At 41.1% G+C, this 21,569-nt stretch overlaps 3 protein-coding genes across 3 annotated transcripts; 2 read left to right on the top strand and 1 right to left on the bottom strand.

Annotated features, from left to right (window-relative positions):
- Nucleotides 1–663: 663 nt before the first annotated feature.
- Nucleotides 664–15,413, bottom strand: LOC122635858 (probable serine/threonine-protein kinase DDB_G0282963). The gene is made up of 6 exons (XM_043826527.1): nucleotides 13,976–15,413; nucleotides 11,406–13,011; nucleotides 7,137–7,258; nucleotides 3,755–4,301; nucleotides 2,820–3,353; nucleotides 664–2,649 (listed from the first exon to the last, which is right to left on the bottom strand). The coding sequence occupies exons 2-6, from the start codon at nucleotides 12,576–12,578 to the stop codon at nucleotides 2,125–2,127; spliced, it is 2,901 nt and encodes a 966-aa protein (XP_043682462.1). The 5' UTR covers nucleotides 12,579–13,011; nucleotides 13,976–15,413; the 3' UTR covers nucleotides 664–2,124.
- A 786-nt stretch (nucleotides 15,414–16,199) lies between these two features.
- On the top strand, nucleotides 16,200–18,801 carry LOC122635678 (guanine nucleotide-binding protein-like 3 homolog). Its single transcript, XM_043826163.1, has 8 exons — nucleotides 16,200–16,360; nucleotides 16,513–16,617; nucleotides 16,689–17,056; nucleotides 17,134–17,521; nucleotides 17,596–17,950; nucleotides 18,014–18,233; nucleotides 18,298–18,469; nucleotides 18,557–18,801. The coding sequence occupies exons 1-8, from the start codon at nucleotides 16,342–16,344 to the stop codon at nucleotides 18,649–18,651; spliced, it is 1,722 nt and encodes a 573-aa protein (XP_043682098.1). The 5' UTR covers nucleotides 16,200–16,341; the 3' UTR covers nucleotides 18,652–18,801.
- A 764-nt stretch (nucleotides 18,802–19,565) lies between these two features.
- Nucleotides 19,566–21,532, top strand: LOC122635680. Its single transcript, XM_043826174.1, has 4 exons — nucleotides 19,566–19,886; nucleotides 20,154–20,335; nucleotides 20,448–20,614; nucleotides 20,693–21,532. Exons 1-4 carry the CDS (start codon nucleotides 19,658–19,660, stop codon nucleotides 20,892–20,894), a joined length of 780 nt encoding a protein of 259 aa, XP_043682109.1. The 5' UTR covers nucleotides 19,566–19,657; the 3' UTR covers nucleotides 20,895–21,532.
- The last annotated feature ends 37 nt before the right edge of the window (nucleotides 21,533–21,569 follow it).

Consider the following 21,569-nt stretch of genomic DNA (forward strand, 5'->3'; position numbering starts at 1 on the left):
CTGGCCGAGGAAGAGACTGCGAATATCGAGAGATAAAAATTCAATCTACTGTTTTCGCTCGCTCATTCACTCTCTCTCTCTCTCTCTCTCTCTCTCTCTCTCTCTCTCTCTCTTTTACAAACAATATCTAACAAACGCGCAGTCTTATCAGGTAAAACCCGTGAACGAACTTGAATAAGTAAAAAGGTATATATGTTTATGTGTACGCGTGCGTGCGTGCGCGCGCGCGCGCGTGTGTGTGTATAGTTTATCGATTCTATTTAAAAAAATTTGGTTCGACTCGTCCTATAAGAAGTAGCGCGACGAAACGATTGAACGTTTAAGCGATTTCACAGCTGCACTATTGTAATCAACGCGGACGCTTTTCATTGGACGTAACTAAGGACCACCGTATATGACGTGCACTCTAATTCGCTCCCTCTCTCTCTCTCTCTCACTCTTTGTATTTCGTATAAATAATCCGTATCGAAAGGGAAAAAAAAGAAGAAAAAAAAAAAAAGAAAAGATCACTCTTACGTCCTATAATGCTTATCTATCGAATTTCTAACGCCCTAAGTTTCTCTTCGATTTAACCATTACGACGTACAAAAGATAAGGCCGCCACATTTAATTACACTGACTAGATCAGTTTCATATGTTTTTTTTTTATCTTTCTTTCGTAAACGATTCATTCATTCGTTTTCATTCACTCGTTCTTTTTTCACCTTTCAACAAAAATATTCAGGACACGGATTTTCCCGCCAACAAAATATAGTATGTATATATATACATATATATATATATATGCACGTATATATATATATATATGTGTGTATCTTCCGTTCTCTCGTCCTGAGTATACTAATCTATGGATATATCTTACTATTTTAACGATCGGGCACAAAAAGATCGACGAGTCTCGACTATCGACTTTCGTCGAATTTGGACGAATCTTTTTGCCGAGACTCATTCGCGGAAGTACGGGAAAGAACTTAGGCCCTGGCGAAGTTCTCTTTGAAAATCGAAGAAACACGCGATCGTCTATCTATGCATGTATGTGTATATATATATATGTGTGTGTGTATACATACATACATATATATATATATATATATAATGTATGTACATTGTAAAATTTCTTTTCTCTTTCGTTTGTTCGAACAATCGTTCCTTCTTCTTTAAGTTAAGGAGTTAAATAACGCTCGCAGAGACTCCTAATGCGATCCTTCTTTCGATCCTTTCAATCGATCTAGGCGATTTAACGATCAATTATATACGCGATCTAGGAAGCTCAATTACCGATCCGGTGTTATCGCCCCTTCTTCTAAAGGTTCAAACGGTCTGGATCTGCATACGTGCGGAAGGACGGAAATGGATATATACTAGGAACTGCGAGGCACTGCAAAAAGATAAGGGCGCGAACAGTGCTCCTCCCTGTCGCACTGATCTCCGTTATTTCAACGAAACGTTTCTATTGCTTTGTCCTTTCTTTCCTCGAACATGGATATGTATATACGGTGTACGTCTGGTCAAACGTGCAAATGTTTCGCAAAGGTACAATTCTGTTGCGTTCATAGTCGATCAGTGTGCGTCTAAGGTTTACTACGAACGAACGATATTAGAGAATATTATCAGAATCGCATAAATCTCCGAACGAAGGAAATTTCGAGGAAAAGAAAATTAGGCCACCGATTGCAATTTTGTTTAGACGAACGACGAAAAGATTATCGATCGATCCGAACGGGAAACAGACGTATCACGTATGATCGAAAGAGTTTAGAAAGGAGCCTAGTGTTGCGCGTAAGAGATCTCCGGCGCCGGATCGATACTCTCCATTCTTCTTTGTATCGAAACTCGAGTGGTCACGTTCGCGGTATTTTTATGTAGATTATCAAAAACATCACAGTCGGGTTCCTAGATTTCAGTATTTGAGACACGATGCAAACGTACTATCCCACCGGGATACTTCTCGTTTGATCTTTTCCTTAATCGTCTTCAGCGACACCTATTATGCGCAACGGAACGTGCTCGAGCTACTTGAAAAGTTCCTTCCTCCGAAACACGCGGAAGGCGGATATATCGTGGAAGTATCTTCGAAAATAAGAAACTCTAAGTAACGAAGGTCTCGCGTTTCAACGGACTCGATCATTTCTTATCGAAAAGGGGCAATTTGCTACGAACGGCTCCCTCGCACACGACTAGCCTCTGAGCTGCCGAAATACTGCACAACGGAACTGGACCCTCCAAGCTCGCTCTCAACAAGCTCATCCTACTAGGAGCTACCGAATCGTGATCGCAAAGTCTCAGGCTACCTGCCGTAGCCTGTTTCCTCTCGAAATACTCGACTATCTTCGAAATCGTTTTACTGGACGATCCAATCCCGCTCAGTCTATCCTCCCAACAGGAAGAATCTCCGCCGCCAAGACTGGCTATGTCTTCGGAAGAATCCGTGTATATCGAACTGGTCCTATGATCGTCCAACAGGAAAAGACTACTGGCCGCGGAGCTGCTAAGGGTCGACGTGTGTCGACGATTCGGTGGTTCAGGGCTGAGGTCTTCCCCGACGCAACTCCAGAACCCTGATTCGCAGCTACCTCGTCTTCTTGGTTCCCAGCCATCTCGGAAGAGAGGATGAGCGAAGAGACTAGCCGCGCCGACTTTCGTAGCCACCTGTAAAACGATACTCTTGTCCAACGGAATCTAACCCAGGAAATCTCGATAATATAAGTCCCCCTGGGAGCATTTTTCGATCATACGACCTAGAATACGTATATACCACCTTGGGTAGTAGATTCTAATTTACCATCTCGAAAGCGAACAAATTCCAGACTCTCGCATACCTTCCTTTCCCACTTCTTTCTCGCCGTAGGACTGCTGGGTTCCGAATTAGGCTTCTTCCTATCCAGGATTTTGGCGATACTGTCGTTCTGCGCCGGTTTGAACTTGCCAACGCCGTCGGTAACGCTTGGCCTGACATCTTCGAGCGACGGTAACTCCAAACAACTGGAAAAAAGGTCCCCGAGGATCTTCTTAACGCCGCCCAACGCGTGAAACGGATTCGCTGTCATAGGTCTGTAATGCGGATCCCTTCGGCTGGCCAGTTCAGCCACTCTTCTCGACGAATGACATCTGGCTTTGTCCGATGGCGTCGCGTTGTCGCAACCTCTGGCGTCGGCGGATTGACTTCTAAGTCGAGCCGTCCTACGCCGCATCGTACGACCTTCCCGAACGATTTCGTCCATGCTCGACATCAGGGCTGGATCGGCCGATTGCCTGTTACCGATGTTGTTTTTCGATTCCTCCTCGTAATTGCCGATCATGCTGTCGAGACTGGACATGATCTCTGGGAAAGTTGGCCTCGATTTAGGCTCGTACTAAAAGTAAAATCAACGCTTATCTAAACAGGTACATTCCAATCCGAGAAAAAAGAATTCGAGCGTGGCGTATATGTTCGTCTCGTCGGTACTTTCGGCTTGCTTTCTTTCCTTCTCCTTTCTTCCTGTTCTTTTTTAGAGAGCAGCCATAAAAAATAAAAAAAAAAAAAGAAAAAAGTACAACGACGATAATAATAAAACGAATAATCCGGTAATACCAAGCAGCCAGTTGAGAATCGGGCTCTCTTAAAATACCAGCGCATGTAGTTCGTTTCCGAGTTATTATTTGCTTTAATCGTATTAATCATATTACGTAGAGGAATATATCCAGATGCCAAGAACCGTAACAGTGGCAAACATATACGTTACTCCATCGCGATCTTAGCTCTACGGATACTCACGGTACAGCAATCGAAGGCTAGCTGCAGGAAGGCAGGTGGTGGGTCGGCAGCCGCACAGATCTCCGCCACGGCCAGATAATCGAGGCCAAAGTTATCTGAGCGTGGTAGAACGTCTGGATCAGCAGGAACGCGACCGATCAGCTCGCAAACAACGATACCAAATGAGAAGACGTCTGATCTGTGATCGTACCATTGACCCTTCAAACATTCCGGTGACATCCAATAAGGACTGCCGACCGTGCTCAGTCTATAACCCGAACTAGGATCCGGTATCTTAGCTGCTAATCCAAAATCGCCGACCACGGCAGTCATCTCCGTCGTATTCTCGTCCTTCTTAATGAGGACGTTCTTTGAAGTTAGATCGCGATGAAAGAGGCCGCGACTGTGCAAATAGGCCATCCCACGTGCGACGTCTCTTGCAAGATTCATGCGTATCAGGTGGGGCAACGGTGTATGCCGTGACATTATCAGTTGCTCCAGACTACCACCGTTTATGTATTCCGTCAAGGCATGTAGTTGACCCTCGTGAACGCAGACTCCCATGAACCTAGAAAAAAAGGAACATGCGAAGGTGCAATACGATCCACCGATTGGAAATCTTTCTTTTCTTCTTCTTGTTCTTTTCTTTTTACGCGCGCAGGCTATTCTCTGTTTTTTTTTTTTTTTTTTTTAGTTAGTAATCTCTTCCAGAGATAAAAAAAGATAGGAGAAACCGTTATCGATTCATCCGATAAACGAGATAATTAGGATATAGGACCGACTTTATACGATCGAAGTCAGTTCCTCGAAAGAGAGTTACGTCGAGTTAATCGGATTAATTAAGTTACTTTCAACGTTTTCGAAAGATTTCTTAAGCCGATAGCGACGCACCTACGTCAGAGTCTATTACTCGTACGTGTAAATCTTGATAGCAATACGAGCATGCTGGAACTGTTTAGTATTGAAATTTCTAATCTATTCGCATTCTAATTTCGTTGGTATCCAGAAACGGAAGGAATCTCCCGATGCATAAATATGCCGGTTATTGCAAGTGTAACGAATTAATCGCTTCCTACGTGAATCATGCGAACGTTTTATCGAGACCTCGAATATCTCGAGGTCTTCCTCGCAAGATGTGATTCATATTTATTGTCTTTCCATTTGCGAAACCAGGGCGTATCGATCGGATAAATCGTTCGTTCTTAATCCATGGTAGAAACACGATTCGTCAAATACGCGATCGCGAATCATCTTCGTAGTATTCTATCTAAATATCTTTCAACTTTTTGTTATATCTCTTCGACGATCGAACGCGCTTAAAAAAGGCGTTTGAAGAAACGACATTTAAGATTTGAAAAAATTCGAACGCTTTGCTCGTGTATCTTTATTCGTATCGATTAAAATGCGAACCAACGAGCGAATTCAAGGTTTTCATCGTCGAGATGAATCGTCCGTACGTGACTTTTTAAATCCACACGCATCAACATGGAGTGTATGAGTTTGTAAAAAGGTCGTTTCACGCGTTAGTCATATTTCCTTATAAAATACGTAACTCTGCTAAGTCGTTCAATGACGGTAAAGGACGATAGCCTCTCTCAATTGGATTGCTCATCGGATAGAAGAAACGATCTGTGATAGATAAACCAATAACGTTTTCTTAATTGGTTTCGTTTCGTTTCTTTTCTTTCGTGTTATTTTTTCTTTTTTTTTCGTCGATGAGGTTCGGTAAAAGCGGGAAGGAGAAACTACCTTGCGCGGAGGTACTAGAGCGAATTGCATTCCGCGGAAGGTAAAGGAGGATGAATATGCATTCATTATTATTCAGTCGCTTTCATTTCGCACGATTACGACTTTCAAATTTTTTAAGAGGAACGTCTTTCTCTTTTTTACGAAATACGAAAAAAAGGAAAAAAGAAGAGAGAAATAATTGTTAGACCACCTAAGCTCTCGATCAAATTTATATATCGCGAACGAACGCTTACCATAAATATACATGTACCGATGTGATCGATGACTCTATTTCCTTTCATAAAGATGAGCCAACGATCGAGATTAACGCGAAACAGCGATCGTAGATAAAGGACAAAGTTGAAAATTACGTTGGCAATCGTTACGTATTGCCTCGTATACAAGAATGTCGTACGTATAATGTCAGGCTACCTTTCAAGCGTCAGCCAATAAAAGTCCGACCGAATAATTTCGTTCCATGTTAAAGATTATATCGATAGATATCGAATTTCTCTATAATTTTACACGTTTACTTTCGAAGCGCATTAACGTACAGATCTGACGAGTTATACCGGATATACTTTGGTTGTTTAAAAAATATGTAGGAAAAAAAGAGAGAGAGAGAAAAAAAAAAGAAAAGAAAAGAAAAAATTTATAGTAGAGCCCGTCGCAAGGATACAAGCTCGTAAGAATAATCTCTAAATGTCACTTTGCAATCGGTGAACCGAGGATCGGATCGAAAAAAAATCCCTTCTTTTTTCGTTTCTAATAATAAAAAGAAAAGGTCGACGTCTTTTTTATCGTACTTTAACAAGTTCATACTTCAATACTTTTTTTACTTTTTAGATAATAAATATAATTTACTTTTTATACGTCGACGTGCAAAAATGTTAACTGAGATTATTATTTTCCAAACGAGATAGAGCAGTTTGTAAAGAAGATAAGATAGGATCTTATCTTTCGAACGACTACGAGAGGATTCGTCGTGGACTGTATAATCTCTTCGTATTATATTTGTCAAATGCATCTGCGATATTTATTAATAAATCTAATCGTTCTTAACGTCTTATCGAGCAGGATGATATCACGCTTCTCTTTTTCCTTTTTTCGAATGGCACGACGAGGAAAAAATGAATCGCGTTTCGTTCGGAGCCAATGAAAACGATATCTCCAAAGACTCGCACTTTTCGTAGCCTTCAAGGAGAGAAATGCCAGAAATAAGATCCGCTAGAGGCAAAGGGGAATAAACACATTCGAAAGTGGGCCAAGCCGTTTATAACGACGGAATGCGTTGTCGCCGGTGAATGCGCACGCGAGCGCACGTTTTCCTTCCCCCTTTCTACCCTTCGCCCTTCTCACCGTCATCTTCCTTCTCCTCCTCTTCCCCCTCCTCCTTCTCCTCTTCTTCTTCTTCTTCATCTAGCAACATCGCGCGAGACACCCGTTATGTCATAACTTCAAGCGTATTACAACAGCGTAGCCGAACTCTTTTTATTCTTTTTCTTTCTCAATGTTTAGATCAGCCATAAAGTGATTAACTGATCTTCTATTTTCTCGATAAAAAAATCTATCTAATCGTTGTTAATATCACGTATATTATCCTGCACGAAACCCAAAGCGAAATCTCTCTGTTTCTTTCAAAAGTGAACCGGATTTGATCGAAAAGTGATCTCACCTGAGTATGTTCGGATGGCTGAGCTTGTTCATAAGTTGAACCTCCTTCAACATGTTCGGCCTGTTTGCAGGCAGCTGGTTCATTTTTAGGACCATCACCTGACCGGTTACCTTGTGCGTAACCTGAAAAAACATAAAGGACGAATGTCAGAAAGGAATTGCAATTAAGTCCAATTACGTTCGATTCGAACAACGCGAAATCCATATTTAATTAGTTAATTGCAGAGTTTCACCGAATGAATTCTTTAGAAACGAGTATTGAAAAGTTAATTTCTTTGAAAGACAAAATCTTTGTCGTTTCTAATCTCCATAAAAGACAATCCGACCTGGTGATTTTCATAAATTGTTTCTACAAAAGAAAAGGACGATTCGCGACGGAAAACGACGCGCGATTACGCGAGTTCTCGACGATGACGATGCAAGAAGAGATGGTTTCCTTCTCATCATCATCATCGTCGTCGTCGTCGTCGTCGTCGTCGTCGTCGTCCTCCTCGTCATCATCGTCATCATCGTCATCGTCGTCGTCGTCGTCGTCGTCGTCGCGTCCTCGTCCACCTCGTACTCTTGATACGGATCTTGCGTTGTATTTTCACAGCTCGAGTGGAACGCAGTGAAAGAACGCCGAAGAGATTCTCACGAAAGAGAAACTTATTAATGAAACTCGACAACATCTGGCTGGCGAAGAATATATACGAAACATAAACGTCTCACGAGAACGTATGGCGACCTCAATGAACGCCAAAAATGGCTTTGAAATGAGACGAACTTTATCCTTTCTCTCCCTTCAAAATCGCTGATATTTTCCTTGAGATTTTAACGATAAGACCTCGGCCTGTTAATTATCTCATTACTTGTCTTAAGATAACGATTACGTTTTACGACATGTTTCTTCATCGGAAAGGACAGAACGAGTGACGCAGAATTATGACCGATATACTGAGTAAATAATAAAGCGAAATAGATAAAGATGGGTAGATAGAGAAAGAGAGAGATGCATCTTTCTCCAGGGAGGAAATTCTCTATTTCGAAAAATTCTCGAATATCCAACGTCGAAAATCTTTCGCCAGGATTCCTTGGCAGTAGCTGACTCAATTGGGCTACAGCCAAAACGATGACGAGTAAGAGCTGAGCAAGGCGAATAAACACTGCCAAAGCGAATCTTCCGTTTACACGTTCGAAAGAAAGGAAAAAGAAAACGCTAGAATAAAGAAGAACAAATTTATATGAAATAGAGAGAAACTCGTTCTTGTCGAGTCGTTAATAACTCAACGACGTAGAAAAATTTTGGTGAAACATTACCCGCTTCCGTTTCGTTTGAACTATCTACCGAAACGCGTCTAGCAACAAAGGAGGAATATTTGCTTGGTTAATTAGTAAATAGTCTCGTTTAACGCGAGACTCGCTATCGCTCTAATTAAATGTTAGCTTTACGCGCACGTACCTATAAACGCGTGCATGTGAACGAATGCAAAAGACTCGGGAGAGGAAGATCGATAATTTTGATCTCGCAAATCGTCGTGAATTCTTACGGAATAAAAAAAGAAATATTTGTTAAGTTCGTCCACTCGATTATAATGAATCAAGTAAGAGACGTTGGTGGTTGTGGTGGTGGGGTTGAAATTGGAAGTGGGGAGGATCGAAAAAGAGTGAACGACCGGGGTCCGTAAGAGGGTCTCATTAGAGAGTGTTCGTACTCCATGGCCAACGCGCCGTGACCGGCTTTCTCGTCTCTGCCTCCTCCTCCGCCAAGACACAACATTCAACAACATTCTTTTATACGCTCGCTGCTCGTTCGCCATACTCGACGAAGAAGAAGAAGAAGAAAAAGAAGAAGAAGAAGAAGAAGAAGAGGAAGAAGAGAAGGAAATAGCTGGTGCGCGCGAGCGCTTGCTAACTCTTGTGTCACACAAGGCAAGGTCGTCTTTTTGTCCTGACACTCTTCCTTCGATCCTATCGAAGCGCCACTTTCCCCACCTTCGTTATTTATCGATGTTGAATATCAAACGAGAGAATCGATAACGAGGTTTCCTCGTTCTCTTTCTTTCTTTCTTTCTTTCTTTCTGCTTTTCCCTTTTTCTTTGATTTTTCTTTCTTCTTTTTTCTCGGCGATTAAACCGATGCATCATCCATCGGTGAATATGAAAATAAATTAAAAAGATATCTTCTGTTCGAAATTTCGATAACGATAACAGAGGGAAAAATAAAAGGAAGTCGTGAATTACTGCGATGTCAACGATTGACAAAAACAATGAGTCAACTCTTGAATTCCGTCCAAGATGGACGAAATTTCGTAATGTTTCAGACGAAAATTGAACTTCTCTCTCTCCATCGGACTTATATTCGACTCGAAGCCATCGCACGTATTTCTACTCGCATCGATTAACTCGCTCGTTTATATTTTAAAGCACAGATCCAACGAGGAAAAGAATTTAATCGTCGAGTGATTAGAGAAAATTTGTAGAAAGGTCGGTAATTTTATCGAAAAAAATTGGAGGAAAAAGGAACTCGATCCGCGAGAGATATCTCGATAAAGTCCTTGACCCCGATTGATTCGCTGCAGGATAATTAATCAGGTGACCTTCGCCTGAGAAGATCGCAATGATAACGTCTTTAACGAAGTCGACGAGAGAAGCTTGGATAGGGAGACGAATCGTTTGTGTTGCCAACGAGAGAGTACCGTCTCTCTCTCTCTCTCTCTCGCTCGCTCGCTCGCTCTTCGAGATCGTCGTCATCGTTGAATAATTCTCACTCGGGAAAACTGCTAGAGCAGCAGTTTCGGCCCGAAATCTTGGCACCAAACTCGTACCATCCTCTTGCCCCGAGTGCCAAGAATGCGTGACCTCTGGCTAGCAAGAGCGACCCTACATCCACGTTGACTTTTTTTTCTCTTTATTCATACATGCTTAGTATATGAATCAACAATAAAAAGTCCGAGCTATTAAATTCTTTTTATATAAGATACCGATCATTTAGAGGTAATATATCGAAGAAACAAATTGATCGATTACTTCCATTCTACTTTGATATCGCGTTGGATCGTTCGTAATACACTTTCTAATTGAAAAATCGAAGAAAAGAAAGAATCGATTTTCCTAATGCTTTTAGACGTCGGTACCTCATCTCTAACGCATTTCTAACTACCACGCGTTCTCTCTGGGATGCATCTGTCGGTTAAATCGTAACATCCGAGCCGCTAGACGTCAAATAGTAACATTCGTCACGTGTGCTAAACGACCACTGATGCGCTTTCTAAAACGCGTTCGTTCAACGCAAGGAGGATTTTTCTATCGATATCTAGTACAATACGAAAATGATTCAATTTTCTCGGGAGTTGAACCGAAAAAGGTCGAAACGAAACTACTACGAGTAGGAAGTCTTTGAAAAACAACGACGGTTCCCCCGATTTCCGCTTTCCTTATGCAAACCTTTTATATAACGATAACAATAATCGCTCTCTTTCCTTTTCGTTATCCAGTATATCTAATTCTGATACATATTCCACGCTACACTAAGCACCTCGAGCTCGAACAATAAGGATTCATCAAGCTCGTGCACGCTTCGCATTTTATCGCTTATTTCTTCTCAGTTAGAATGCAACGTTTGACGAGTGTAAACGATAGATCGATCAGCTGATGTTAGTCCGATAATTATCGTTTGCAAGATTCGCGTGTACCGTTCGAGGAATAGATACGTCGATATTTCTTGTAAATAAAACGAGATGGGATTTAATGTTGGAACCGAGGTAAAAGTTTGATTCGAGTTTCTCCGAAAGAGAAGTCTCCGGCGAGACAGGAAAAAAATAAAGATCCGATTACATCTTGGAGAAGTGCGAGTAAGAGCGCGATTTGAATTTTATTACGAAGCGTAGAGAGAGAGAGGGGGGGGGGAGAGAGGCTCCAAGCTCGTCCGAGTAGTTCTGCGTGCTCGTTTTTAACGCGCAACCATATCTTATCTAAACCGATACTAATCTGCAAAAGATAACATTCCTTTGGTGCGAAACCGTATTCGTTAGTTTCTACGGGTTTATTTGTCTCGAGAAACAATCGATTCGATAAGAGAAAAAAATGAACGTTTCAACGAATCGTTTCTCGATAAGACGTATTTGCAGTAATGACGACAGTAATAAAAAAATAATGAGAGAAAAATTGATAGGAAAAGCAGCTCCGATCGTCGTACGTGAGCCTCGGGTTTTACGAAATTTGCTCTGCGAGGGGTCAAACGGTTAATAAAGAAATAAAATCTAAAGGGTAGATTTAAAGTAGTCTTGTACCTTGTACACCTCGGAAAAGAAACCAGCGCCAATTTTCTCCATGTAAAAGTCATCGAGACGATTCAAGGAAGCAACGGCGTGCCTGAGGGCTTGACAGGATGCACCGGTTCTCCTCTTGGTGGAGGTACCGTCTTGGAAGGAGTCACCGGAACAAGAGTTCAGTCCGCACAAATTTCCCTCCATCTCGGTCGGTCTCCAAGTGTCACGAGTTTTTTCACGATCCTTGTAACTTCTCGGCGAGGATTGCAATTCGGTCGGTAAATCCTGAATGACGAAGTCGATGCAATTTTGTTGCAAAAGTTCGGCCGGTGTTCGAGCAAGATTGTTGCGATGATGATGATGATGATGGTGATGATGGTGTTGATGATGATGATAATGATCCTTGGACTCGCCTCTTTCCGTCGTTCTTTCGAAGCAACAAGGATTCTCGCCCGTCGAGTTCGACCTAGACGCAGATTTTTGAGTAGCTCGAGCTTGATGAACGGTCGAAGTAGCGCTCGTCAGGATCGCCGAAGGATCGACGAGGTCCTCGACGACGTTCGGAACTTCGTCGACGCTTTGAGAGGTAGCATCGTTGCTTTTCGATTGAACCGAGTCTCTGAAGTTGGACTTGCACGAGGACGACTCTCTGCCGGTTGCGAACTCTCGACTACCGACCGAGTGTTTTCTCGTCAGTTTCGACTCGAGATTCGACGAGGCAGAGCCGATGGCAATCCTTTGGGATCTTGGCGAGAGACAACCGATAGACGTTTTCGTAGCTGTACTCGATAGACCGGGGCAATTGGGATTGGAAGAACATCTGTGGATCCTCGTAGAGTCCTTGACGGAAGACGAGGATTTATTGCCGAGTTGCAGGTTCCTGTTCGTCGAGAACGAAGCTTGTTGCTCGTTTCTCGTGGCTCCGTTGATCTCCGTAACGGAGGACGAAGTGGACAGGGGTAAGGAACGATCCTGAGAAGGATTACACGGCGATGACTCGGACAACACCGGGCACCAAGACTTTGCCTTCTCATCGGAAGTACCAGATTGACTACTCGGTACTTCGTAACACGAAAGGCACGTCGTCCCCCCAGTCGTTGGCCTGACGTAAGGGACCTTGCTCACGCTAGGATTTTGATGGGGCGGTCCAGGGCCTGCGTTCGAATTGATACCGGACGGCACCTTCCCGAACATCCTCTCTGCGTTATTCTTGCGACTTCCGCTCTGCGTAGCACGAAGAATAGTTCCTGCGCGATAAAGTTCGGCGACGATGGTACCGCATTGCCATATAAACGATACTCCTCGACGTCGACGTCAACGACGAACTAGAAGAGATCGATTCTTCTCGGATTCGAATCAGCAACGACTCAGCTTCCTCGGGAAGACTTCCAAGTTATGCGAACTCTCTAAACTAATCTAACGGCTTGGCATCTTTCTCCGTCTCTCTCGAAACTTCGAAAGTCTCCTCTTTTGGCAGTGGAATCACGATTTCAAATCACAATCGATCGTTCAAGAAGGATCGTTCGAAACGATCGGAAGGGAAGACTCTGTTGTCTCGTCGATTGGCACACGTTCTCTTCTCTCGATTTTTGGAAGAACCTCCAAAATTCTCCTGTTCCTTTCGTACCTACGACACGAACTATGAGTTAAATAACAGTCGGAATGCGACCGATCGACTACTGTAAAATTGATTAAAATTTATATTCGACAAGAAAAGAAAAGGGAAAAAAAAGAAATGACTCGTCACGATTATTTCGTCGAAATACGTTCCTACGGTGTATTCGTATCGCGTAAAAAGCATCGAACTGATCGACGCGCGAATAGCTACGATCGTTACCGGTAAACCGATTATCTGGTTAGTTACGTAAACGAACTCGCTTGGACGCATTCTAATCTTAATTGAATACGGTAAGGAGCATCTATTTCTTACTCGGCTATATTCGTACGGACGCGCACAGGATATTTCGTATATAATTTATCGTCGTTACCGACCATTTAAAAAGGAGAAATACGTTCGCGTTCGAATCTTATTGCGTTCGCACGTTGAATAATTTAGTATATCGATCCATTCGTAATAACGATCGACGAATCGAGACGTGCGTCAATATTCCTTTTTTTTTTTTTTATCGGCCAACTAAACGCACGTGGTTACGAATAAGCCGGCAAAAATGTAACGTGTCGCGATTCTTATCGAAACCAAATATACAAAATTCGTTCCACGTGCTGGTAATTACGAAGTAAGTGGCTCGAGTCGAGTTTTCATTTTTCTCCTCCCCCTCACCCCTATATTTTTAACTCGACGTCGGACGGTCAAGATTTATAGCTTGCCCGTATATAATACGAGTTATTCGTTCCGAGTTATTTAAACGATTTGTTGTTACTCGATAACGTTTTGAGAATACTATTCGAAACGCGCCAATCGGTGTTCGACGATCAAACGTTGCGCATGATCATTGGGAAAAATAAAACGACAACGACGATGCTTTTTTGTGACGAGCCAAAGATTATTCCTTCGTCTTTTACACGAGCATCGTTAATAAGCGAAATATTACGAAATATTGAAAACGAAAAGTTAGACAATGCCTACACACCTGTTCCTGTTATTTCTTCTCTTCGCGTTCCAAGGCACGTTCGTTCGACGATTCTTTTTTTGACGTAAACATCGACATCGACATCGACATCGACATCGACATCGACATCAACATCACAGTCACCGTCAACTTCTTCTTCGTCGTCGCCGTCGTCGCCGTCGTCGTGCACCAGATCGCAGCGGAATCAAGAAGAAAAGCGAATCGTTTTTCTCGCAAAGAGAAATCTTCGTCGTCTTCTCGAGGAGCCTTGGCAGGCAGTAGACGACTGCACGTACTTGGATGATTTTAGAAGACCTTGAACCACGGTGGAGAATTCGTAGCGGGGCGGCGTGAGCGTCGAAAGTCGTCGACGGGTTTCCTTCGTCTCGACGACGTCCACCGACTCGTCGTCTTTCCTTCCTTCTATCCTTTTCTCTCCTTTTCCTCGTCCAAACCGGGCTGTCACTCTTCCGTTTACGACGCTAGTTAACTCGAGACGACACCGCGATACCCTTCTTCCGTCTATTTTTTTCTGTCTAGCACAGACTCTGCCCTCTCTCTCTCTCTCTCTCTCTCTCTCTCTCTTCTTCGTCTCGAGGAGATAACTCAGGATTAAGGCGACGAACAAGCGTCGTCTCAATTTCACCTATCCGCTATCTTCTTCCTTCTTCTAAATAAAATCACGAAGGACGCTCGTCCACGCGAGAGGTGTCGACGCGTCTTCGTTTTCGTTTTCGTTTTCGTCGTCGTCTTCGTCGTCGTCTTCGTCGTCGTCTTCGTCGTCGTCGTCGTCGTCGTCCTCCTCCTCCTCCTCCTCCTCGAGTAATCGTACAACCGAGAAAAACACACTACTCACTACCACCAGTAGTGGCAAACGCATAGGCACATTTGCGCTCGCGCGCACTAACTCACTCCAGCTCTCAACTCACATCCAAACGTACACACATCCAAAGCACTAGGTCCACCTCGGAAAAGAAGGAGAATCTCGGCGTGTGCCTCGCGCGTACTAACCGCTACTATTGCAACGACGCTACAGTATCCTCGCGATGGTGCGTTCTTTCGTGTATCCTTCGTTGCACGAGAGAATAACGAACGTTTTTAAAGACGACCAAACACTTTCACACCACGCGACGTTGATCGGCGCGCACTGAATTTTCACGACGGCACGTCCGGAGTTTCTTTTCACGCTCTCCCTCTCCCTCTCTCTCTCTCTCTCTCTCTCTCTCTCTCTGTCTCTCTATTTTTCTCCCTCTCCTTCCCGTTTTCTCGCGCTCTCTCCGTCGCGCGCGCGAAGAGAACGCACTCAGCGAACAACGCTAGACAGCGGCCATTACGGATATGAATGAGGGTGCGGGAATGGGCGCCTCCTTCTGGTCGTACCAGAACTAACTTCGACTACTCGCCCTCCCGCCAATGGCGCTTTGCAGCGACGTCCATTGAACGAACACGTTGCATCTTCCTTTTTATGCAACGAATCTTTTCCCCTTCGGTGCCAGGAATTCAAAAAAGAAGACGAGCGACGCGCTTCGAGAACTCGAGAAACCTTCAAAACCCTCTACGATATCGAGCATTTTTATGTATCACGCGCCACGTTCAAAAAATATCTAAATAAAGAAATTGATCCCATGATTTCCCTATCCGTCTTTTCTATAAGATATCGAACGAGGTTTGGATCGTCGATATTATAGAGAAATTTGATCGTAAAAACGAAAGTACGGTGTGCTTCGCACGGGAAAACAATTTGTGAGAATTTGCTCTTCTCTTCTCTCCCAACGTCGGCTTCGTATATGTGTTCTTGTGTACATACATGTGCGTGTACGTGCGTTTAGCGCGGAATTTTTTAACGCTTTTTATAAATTCCAATGAAAGTGTGAGAATTCTCATATGCGTATAACAATGCCTTTCACCGTTTCAATTGTTCATTCTGCTCTTGGACAAGTCAAGACGATGAAAGTATAGTTAATGAATTTTTCATACAACGCGAAACTAGAACGATTAATAGACGAAATAACTAAAAAGAAATAATATTCCCAAGCGCACCTTCTTCCTCCTCCTTCGATCGCAATAATAGTCCACGATGATTCCCGATAATTATTTTTTATTACATTTTGTAAAAAAGCGGACCAAGATTGAGATACGAAAGAAAGTTATATTCTCGATGATTAAAAGTAACTAATATTGTAACGCGAAAAGTGTCAGCGCCAAGGAATTTTTTGCGTGGCTATGTTGCTCAACGTGTTAATTCCTAACCTAATTTGTTTTGACGTCGATGCGCGCACGTGATTGCTGCTTCTACAGCGATCCGTGTTTCAACGAACGAAAAGAGAGAAAAATTGGAAATAATATAAGCGTCACGTTAAAAAAGCGTTTGCGAATAAAAGAGAAAGATGGCAAAGTTTTGTCTGAGTAAGTTCCACAATTATCGCAATTGTAAAGAAATCGGTAAAGAAGTCGTAGGGTTAAGTTTTTTCTATTCCAATTGGAGAAAATATTTGAAATGTTTTCGTTTGTTTTTCGTACGTTGTCTTATCTTGTTTGACATAAATTTTTTTATATAGAGAAACCGAGCAAACGTATACCGGCAAGAAAGAGATACAAAATAGAAAAGAAAGTCAGAGAACATAATCGAAAGATGAGGAAAGAAGCTAAAAAGAAACTAAAAGGTATTTTGCCAGCTTGGGATCATGAATATAAATCGTGAAATCTATTTATAGAATATTTTTCTTCGAAATAGGAAGATCTAAGGTGATCGAAGTCCCGAATCAGTGTCCATTCAAAGAAGACATACTCAAAGAAGTAGAAGCGATGAAAAAGCAAAACGAGGAAGAGAAGAGGAAACAGCGCGAAGCCGCGCGACAAAAGAAACGCGAAGATCTCGCAAAGAATGGTCTACCAGGATTGGTACAAGAGGCAAGAAAGAAAGACGACGAACACGAAGCTATGGATACGGATGATAAAAGTCAAGAAATTAAAAATGCTGTTACCAGAGAAGAAAATTCATTGAAGGCTTATTACAAAGAATTCAAGAAAGTTTTAGATGCCGCCGACGTTATCTTGGAAGTTGTCGACGCACGAGATCCGTTAGGTACTAGATGCAAACAGGTAAATAAGCAAATATTGCAATACACGCGATCGTTGTTAAACAACGACGACTAGTCAAATCGATTATCTTAATTTAGGTAGAAGAAGCGGTACAAGCGGCCAAGGGCAATAAGAGATTAGTTATAGTGTTGAATAAAGCGGATCTTGTACCGAGAGAAAATTTAGATCTATGGTTGAAGTATTTGCGTGGGAGTTTACCAGCGGTCGCATTCAAAGCTTCTACTCAAGATCAAGCCAAAAGATTAGGCAGAAGAAAATTGGGAAAGAAAACGGAGAACATGATTCAAGGTGGAACATGCTTCGGAGCCGAGTTGTTATTATCCTTACTAGCAAATTATTGTAGAAATAGTGGTAACGTGAAGACGAGCATCCGAGTAGGAGTTGTTGGACTTCCGAATGTAGGAAAATCAAGTGTCATTAATTCTCTAAAACGAAGTAGAGCATGCAACGTTGGAAGTATACCAGGTATGTTCCCTTGCCCATACAATCTACCAATTGTTTTCATCCACGTAACGACTACTATCTTTGTACGCTTTTAGGAGTTACAAAAGCAATGCAAGCGGTACAGTTGGACTCGAAAATAAAATTATTAGATTCTCCTGGTATAGTTTTTGCTGGTCGTCAATCGTCCAACGAAGATGATTCATCCATAGCTCTTAAAAATGCAGTAAAAGTTCAAGCCCTTAAGGATCCTTACACACCAGCTACTGCGATCTTGCGAAGAATTTCCAAACAGCAAATTATGGAATTATACGATATCCCTGAATTCTCTACGCCCGAGGAATTTTTTGCTTTGAAAGCTAAAAGAATGGGAAAATTTAAGAAAGGTGGTGTTCCAAATCAATTGGCCGCTGCACGTTGCGTTTTAGAAGATTGGAATTCAGGAAAGATTAGGTATGTCCCCTAAACCTACATATCTCTTCAATTTCCCATTCTATTTTCGAAATTATATTTTAGATATTATACGGTACCACCCGAACAGCCAATATGCCACTTGTCTGCAGAGATCGTCGGTCAAATGGCCAAAGAATTCGATATCGAAAGTTTTGCTGCAGAAGAAAGAATGATGTTGGACAACGTAGAAGCAGCGAATAGAGACGATATAAAGGAGCCTGTATTATTTGACAGTACAGGACCTGTTACATCGGTTATGGAAGTAGAAATTCAAAAGGATGCAGTAAGTAGACGCTTGTGTCATCCGACGTTCCAATATATAAAAGTATATTCCTTCTGTCATCTAGGAATTCAAGTTACAAAAGAAATTAAAGAAAAAGCTTGAAACTAAACCTAAAGCAACTACTACCGAACAAAAGAAAAAAACGGATCCACTATCCGAATTGGAGGGTAATCAAAAATTAAATAAACTACAGAAGCTTCAATATAAAAAAGAGAAGAAAGATAAAGCTCGGAGAGGTACGGACGTGTGTCTTTACAAACAAGACGATGTACCTATAAAATCTTTGTAGATTTATTCAATGAATATCAATTATATAATTTTAGAGAAAGCAGCTGCAACCTTAGCCGATAAATTGGGAGGATTTAATCTGTCGACATCCGATAATTACGATTTCAATACCGATTTTACAGCAACGTAGAGTAACGCCTGTTTCATTCAATTTCTGTGAAATTCAAAGCCTTTGATGTATTGTATATCTTGTATAAAAAAGTTTGTCTAAGATAGACAAAAATAAAAATAATTGATCGATTTGCAATACGAAAACGTGTTGCGAAATGAAATATATAAATGAAAATTGTTGATCATCTATCTCTTAACGTGTGTGGCAGTTAGTACACGCGTAGTAATGATCTTTGACAATCGTTTATAAAATATTTCTAATCGCTAGCGATAACGTTATGTAAGATTCATTCTAACGATGTCTAAGTACTATTACCAAACAATCTTTTTAAATAAGCAAGGTCAAAGTTGATCAGAACGTACACTCATGTTCTCATCGAGATAGATATATATTTAGTTGAAAAATAATAGACAATTAGCTACTTAAATAATTACAAGTAATTTGGTGTACACGAACCTCTTATTATCGTTCGTTCTTATCGCTTACATAAACTTATAAACTTGTTTAAAATATCCGATTCTTCCGTGGATGTTCTTACTACCGTATTCGTGGTGACGCGCGAACTAACGAATGAAGAAAAATTTTCCGAGTAAAATCAATTAAGACGAATTTTCGAACGAAATCTTGAGCTAACAAGTAAGTATAATTTAGTAATCTATAAATAACATTTGTGTTTAAAAACGAATATTTGAGAGCGCAAAACCAAAGACAAATTATTACGATTTAATTATTCGTTCATTGACAATTTATCGTTGTAAGAAAAAAAAAAAAGTAATAATGTCAATAGTTTGTAAAATCAAAAGTCTAAAAAGTTAAAGTCTAAGAAAAGTGATACGTAATCGTCTTTGAGTATGAAGAGATAAAATAGGCTGAGTATACAATTTCCTATAATTTATCGCTTGCACGAGGGTCCGTCTTTATAAAGACAGTTGTGTAATCAAGTAGAGCACATTTATAGTCAGTCGCGCGAACATGACACATTGAATTTTTCTCTCCACGCATAATTTTGTGAACAAAGGGAAGAATGAGTCGTGTGATTAATGAGAGCAAGAGCGAGGAGATAATTTTGCCTTCGATACGAACACCTGGACCGATTAAAATCTGGAAGACGGTAGATGGATTTAAGACCATTGGCGGTGAATCGAAACCCGTGAAGATCGTTTTACAAGAAATACCAGAGGATAGATATCAGGATATTCTTGATCATATGGCCGCCTACTTCGTTATAGACGAGCCTTGTTGTGTCAGTCTCAGTGAGTAGCGTAATTATTCATATAATTTATTTCTTTATAGTTTTTGCGATTCTTTATAGTTTATCTCCTTTTTATCGTCAATTATTCTATTTTCCTTATTCCTACTTACTACTATATTCTAATCTATCACGAGCTTATCACGGATTTGTACGATTATGTTGGAAAAATATTTCGATGTGATATCAGAGCGAGATAATAATTAAAAAAAATGTCTCGATACGATATCTATCTTTCTATCATAATGAACAAGCGAACGATCGTTTACAGACTTAAAAGATGATTCAATGGCCGTGAAAGATCTCGTAAATATATGGAAAATTATTTTAAAGCAAGGCTTGTCGGTTGGTGCTTTCGTCGATGATCCAAAAGGAGGTAAACCCGAAATAGCGGGGGCAAATATAATAGGCTTTGAAATTAAAGACGACGATAGAAGCCTCGATAACTATAAGGTACCTAAATAACACATTGTACTTTGACATGTACCTTGTAATTATACATTGTACTTGTGAGAAAAAGCTCGTCGAAAAAAATTTCAAATGCAATTACTTATTTTTTTCCTAGATTCAATCATCCACAGCTAAGAGATTAGTCGAACCTGTACTAAAATTGTGCAAAGAAGCAAAAATTTACGAACATTTCAACACGGACAGATATATGTTTGCTTTTGGTCTAAGCGTTGAACCTTCTTATCGCGGGCATAATCTTGGTGCGCACATTTTACATGCAAGGTGAGAAAACGTTTACATTTCCTTATATCGGCGAATTAATGTTGAGAAAATAATAATAATCATTGTTTTACTATTTAGGGAAGATATTGGTCGCGAGTATAAGATTTCCGTGACGGCGACGCCATTTAGTTCCGCGATTTCTCAAAAATCAGCTGCTCGTTGCGGATTCGAAGTTCTTTTAAGTAGAGATTACGATCAGATATTAGACGAGGAAGGAAAGGAAATATTTCCTAATATTAAATTTAAGACATTCAAAGTGATGGGAAAAAGATTGAATTGAAGCATCGTCATCTTTTTTCTTTCACTCGTTTGGCAGTGGTATATGTAAACGTTTAGACGTCAAGAGAAATCGTTAGCAACTCGATCATTAAGCGTATGAAATGAAATCAAGGGAAAAAGAAAAATAGAAGTAATTAAAATTGATTAGCGTAACGCTGCGCGACGTGTTGCGAAATCAAATACCTATCTTCGTGTTTTGCATCTGAAATTTTAATTATTTATAACAGCCCTTGTGCCAGACCGTTATTTATTGCCTCGCAGAACCCGAAATACGGGTGAACGTGTTTCCGTTCGAACGATCAGCTTTTGCATCCGAATGCACTTCGATAAATTATTACACGTTCGAGTATTAACGAAAAAATACGCAAAATTTTTTGAGTAATCCGATAAAGAGTATTTAGTAGTTTCCAGCAATTTTATTTCAAAGTCTAATCTTTTTAACGATTAGAATACATTTGCGATACACACACACACACACACACACATATATAAGAATAATATAGCATGGATATAAATTGTTATGCTATTCCGTATGAATTATTAATCGAATTAAGGACGTCTCGCAAGAAAAACTTGCGTAAAAATAATGTTTCTTGTAAGATAGCATTGTAAGAAAGAATAAAAACTTGTTGCAAAGTCCAGGATGCACTTTGGAAGTTGCTAGAAGGAGGATCAC

This window comes from Vespula pensylvanica, chromosome 19, assembly GCF_014466175.1.
Source record: "Vespula pensylvanica isolate Volc-1 chromosome 19, ASM1446617v1, whole genome shotgun sequence".
NCBI classification, from domain to species: domain Eukaryota; kingdom Metazoa; phylum Arthropoda; class Insecta; order Hymenoptera; family Vespidae; genus Vespula; species Vespula pensylvanica.

Coding starts and splice junctions, on each gene's coding strand:
- LOC122635680 (XM_043826174.1), top strand. CDS start 19,658: ATGAGTCGTGTGATTAATGAGAGCAAGAGCGAGGAGATAATTTTGCCT. Junction 19,887..20,153: donor GCCTTGTTGTGTCAGTCTCA/GTGAGTAGCGTA, acceptor GATCGTTTACAG/ACTTAAAAGATGATTCAATG. Junction 20,615..20,692: donor GCGCACATTTTACATGCAAG/GTGAGAAAACGT, acceptor TTTACTATTTAG/GGAAGATATTGGTCGCGAGT.
- LOC122635858 (XM_043826527.1), bottom strand. CDS start 12,578: ATGTTCGGGAAGGTGCCGTCCGGTATCAATTCGAACGCAGGCCCTGGA. Junction 7,259..11,405: donor TCTTTTCCGAGGTGTACAAG/GTACAAGACTAC, acceptor ATGTTTTTTCAG/GTTACGCACAAGGTAACCGG. Junction 3,354..3,754: donor TAGCCTTCGATTGCTGTACC/GTGAGTATCCGT, acceptor TTTTACTTTTAG/TACGAGCCTAAATCGAGGCC.
- LOC122635678 (XM_043826163.1), top strand. Junction 17,522..17,595: donor CAACGTTGGAAGTATACCAG/GTATGTTCCCTT, acceptor GTACGCTTTTAG/GAGTTACAAAAGCAATGCAA. Junction 17,951..18,013: donor TGGAATTCAGGAAAGATTAG/GTATGTCCCCTA, acceptor ATTATATTTTAG/ATATTATACGGTACCACCCG.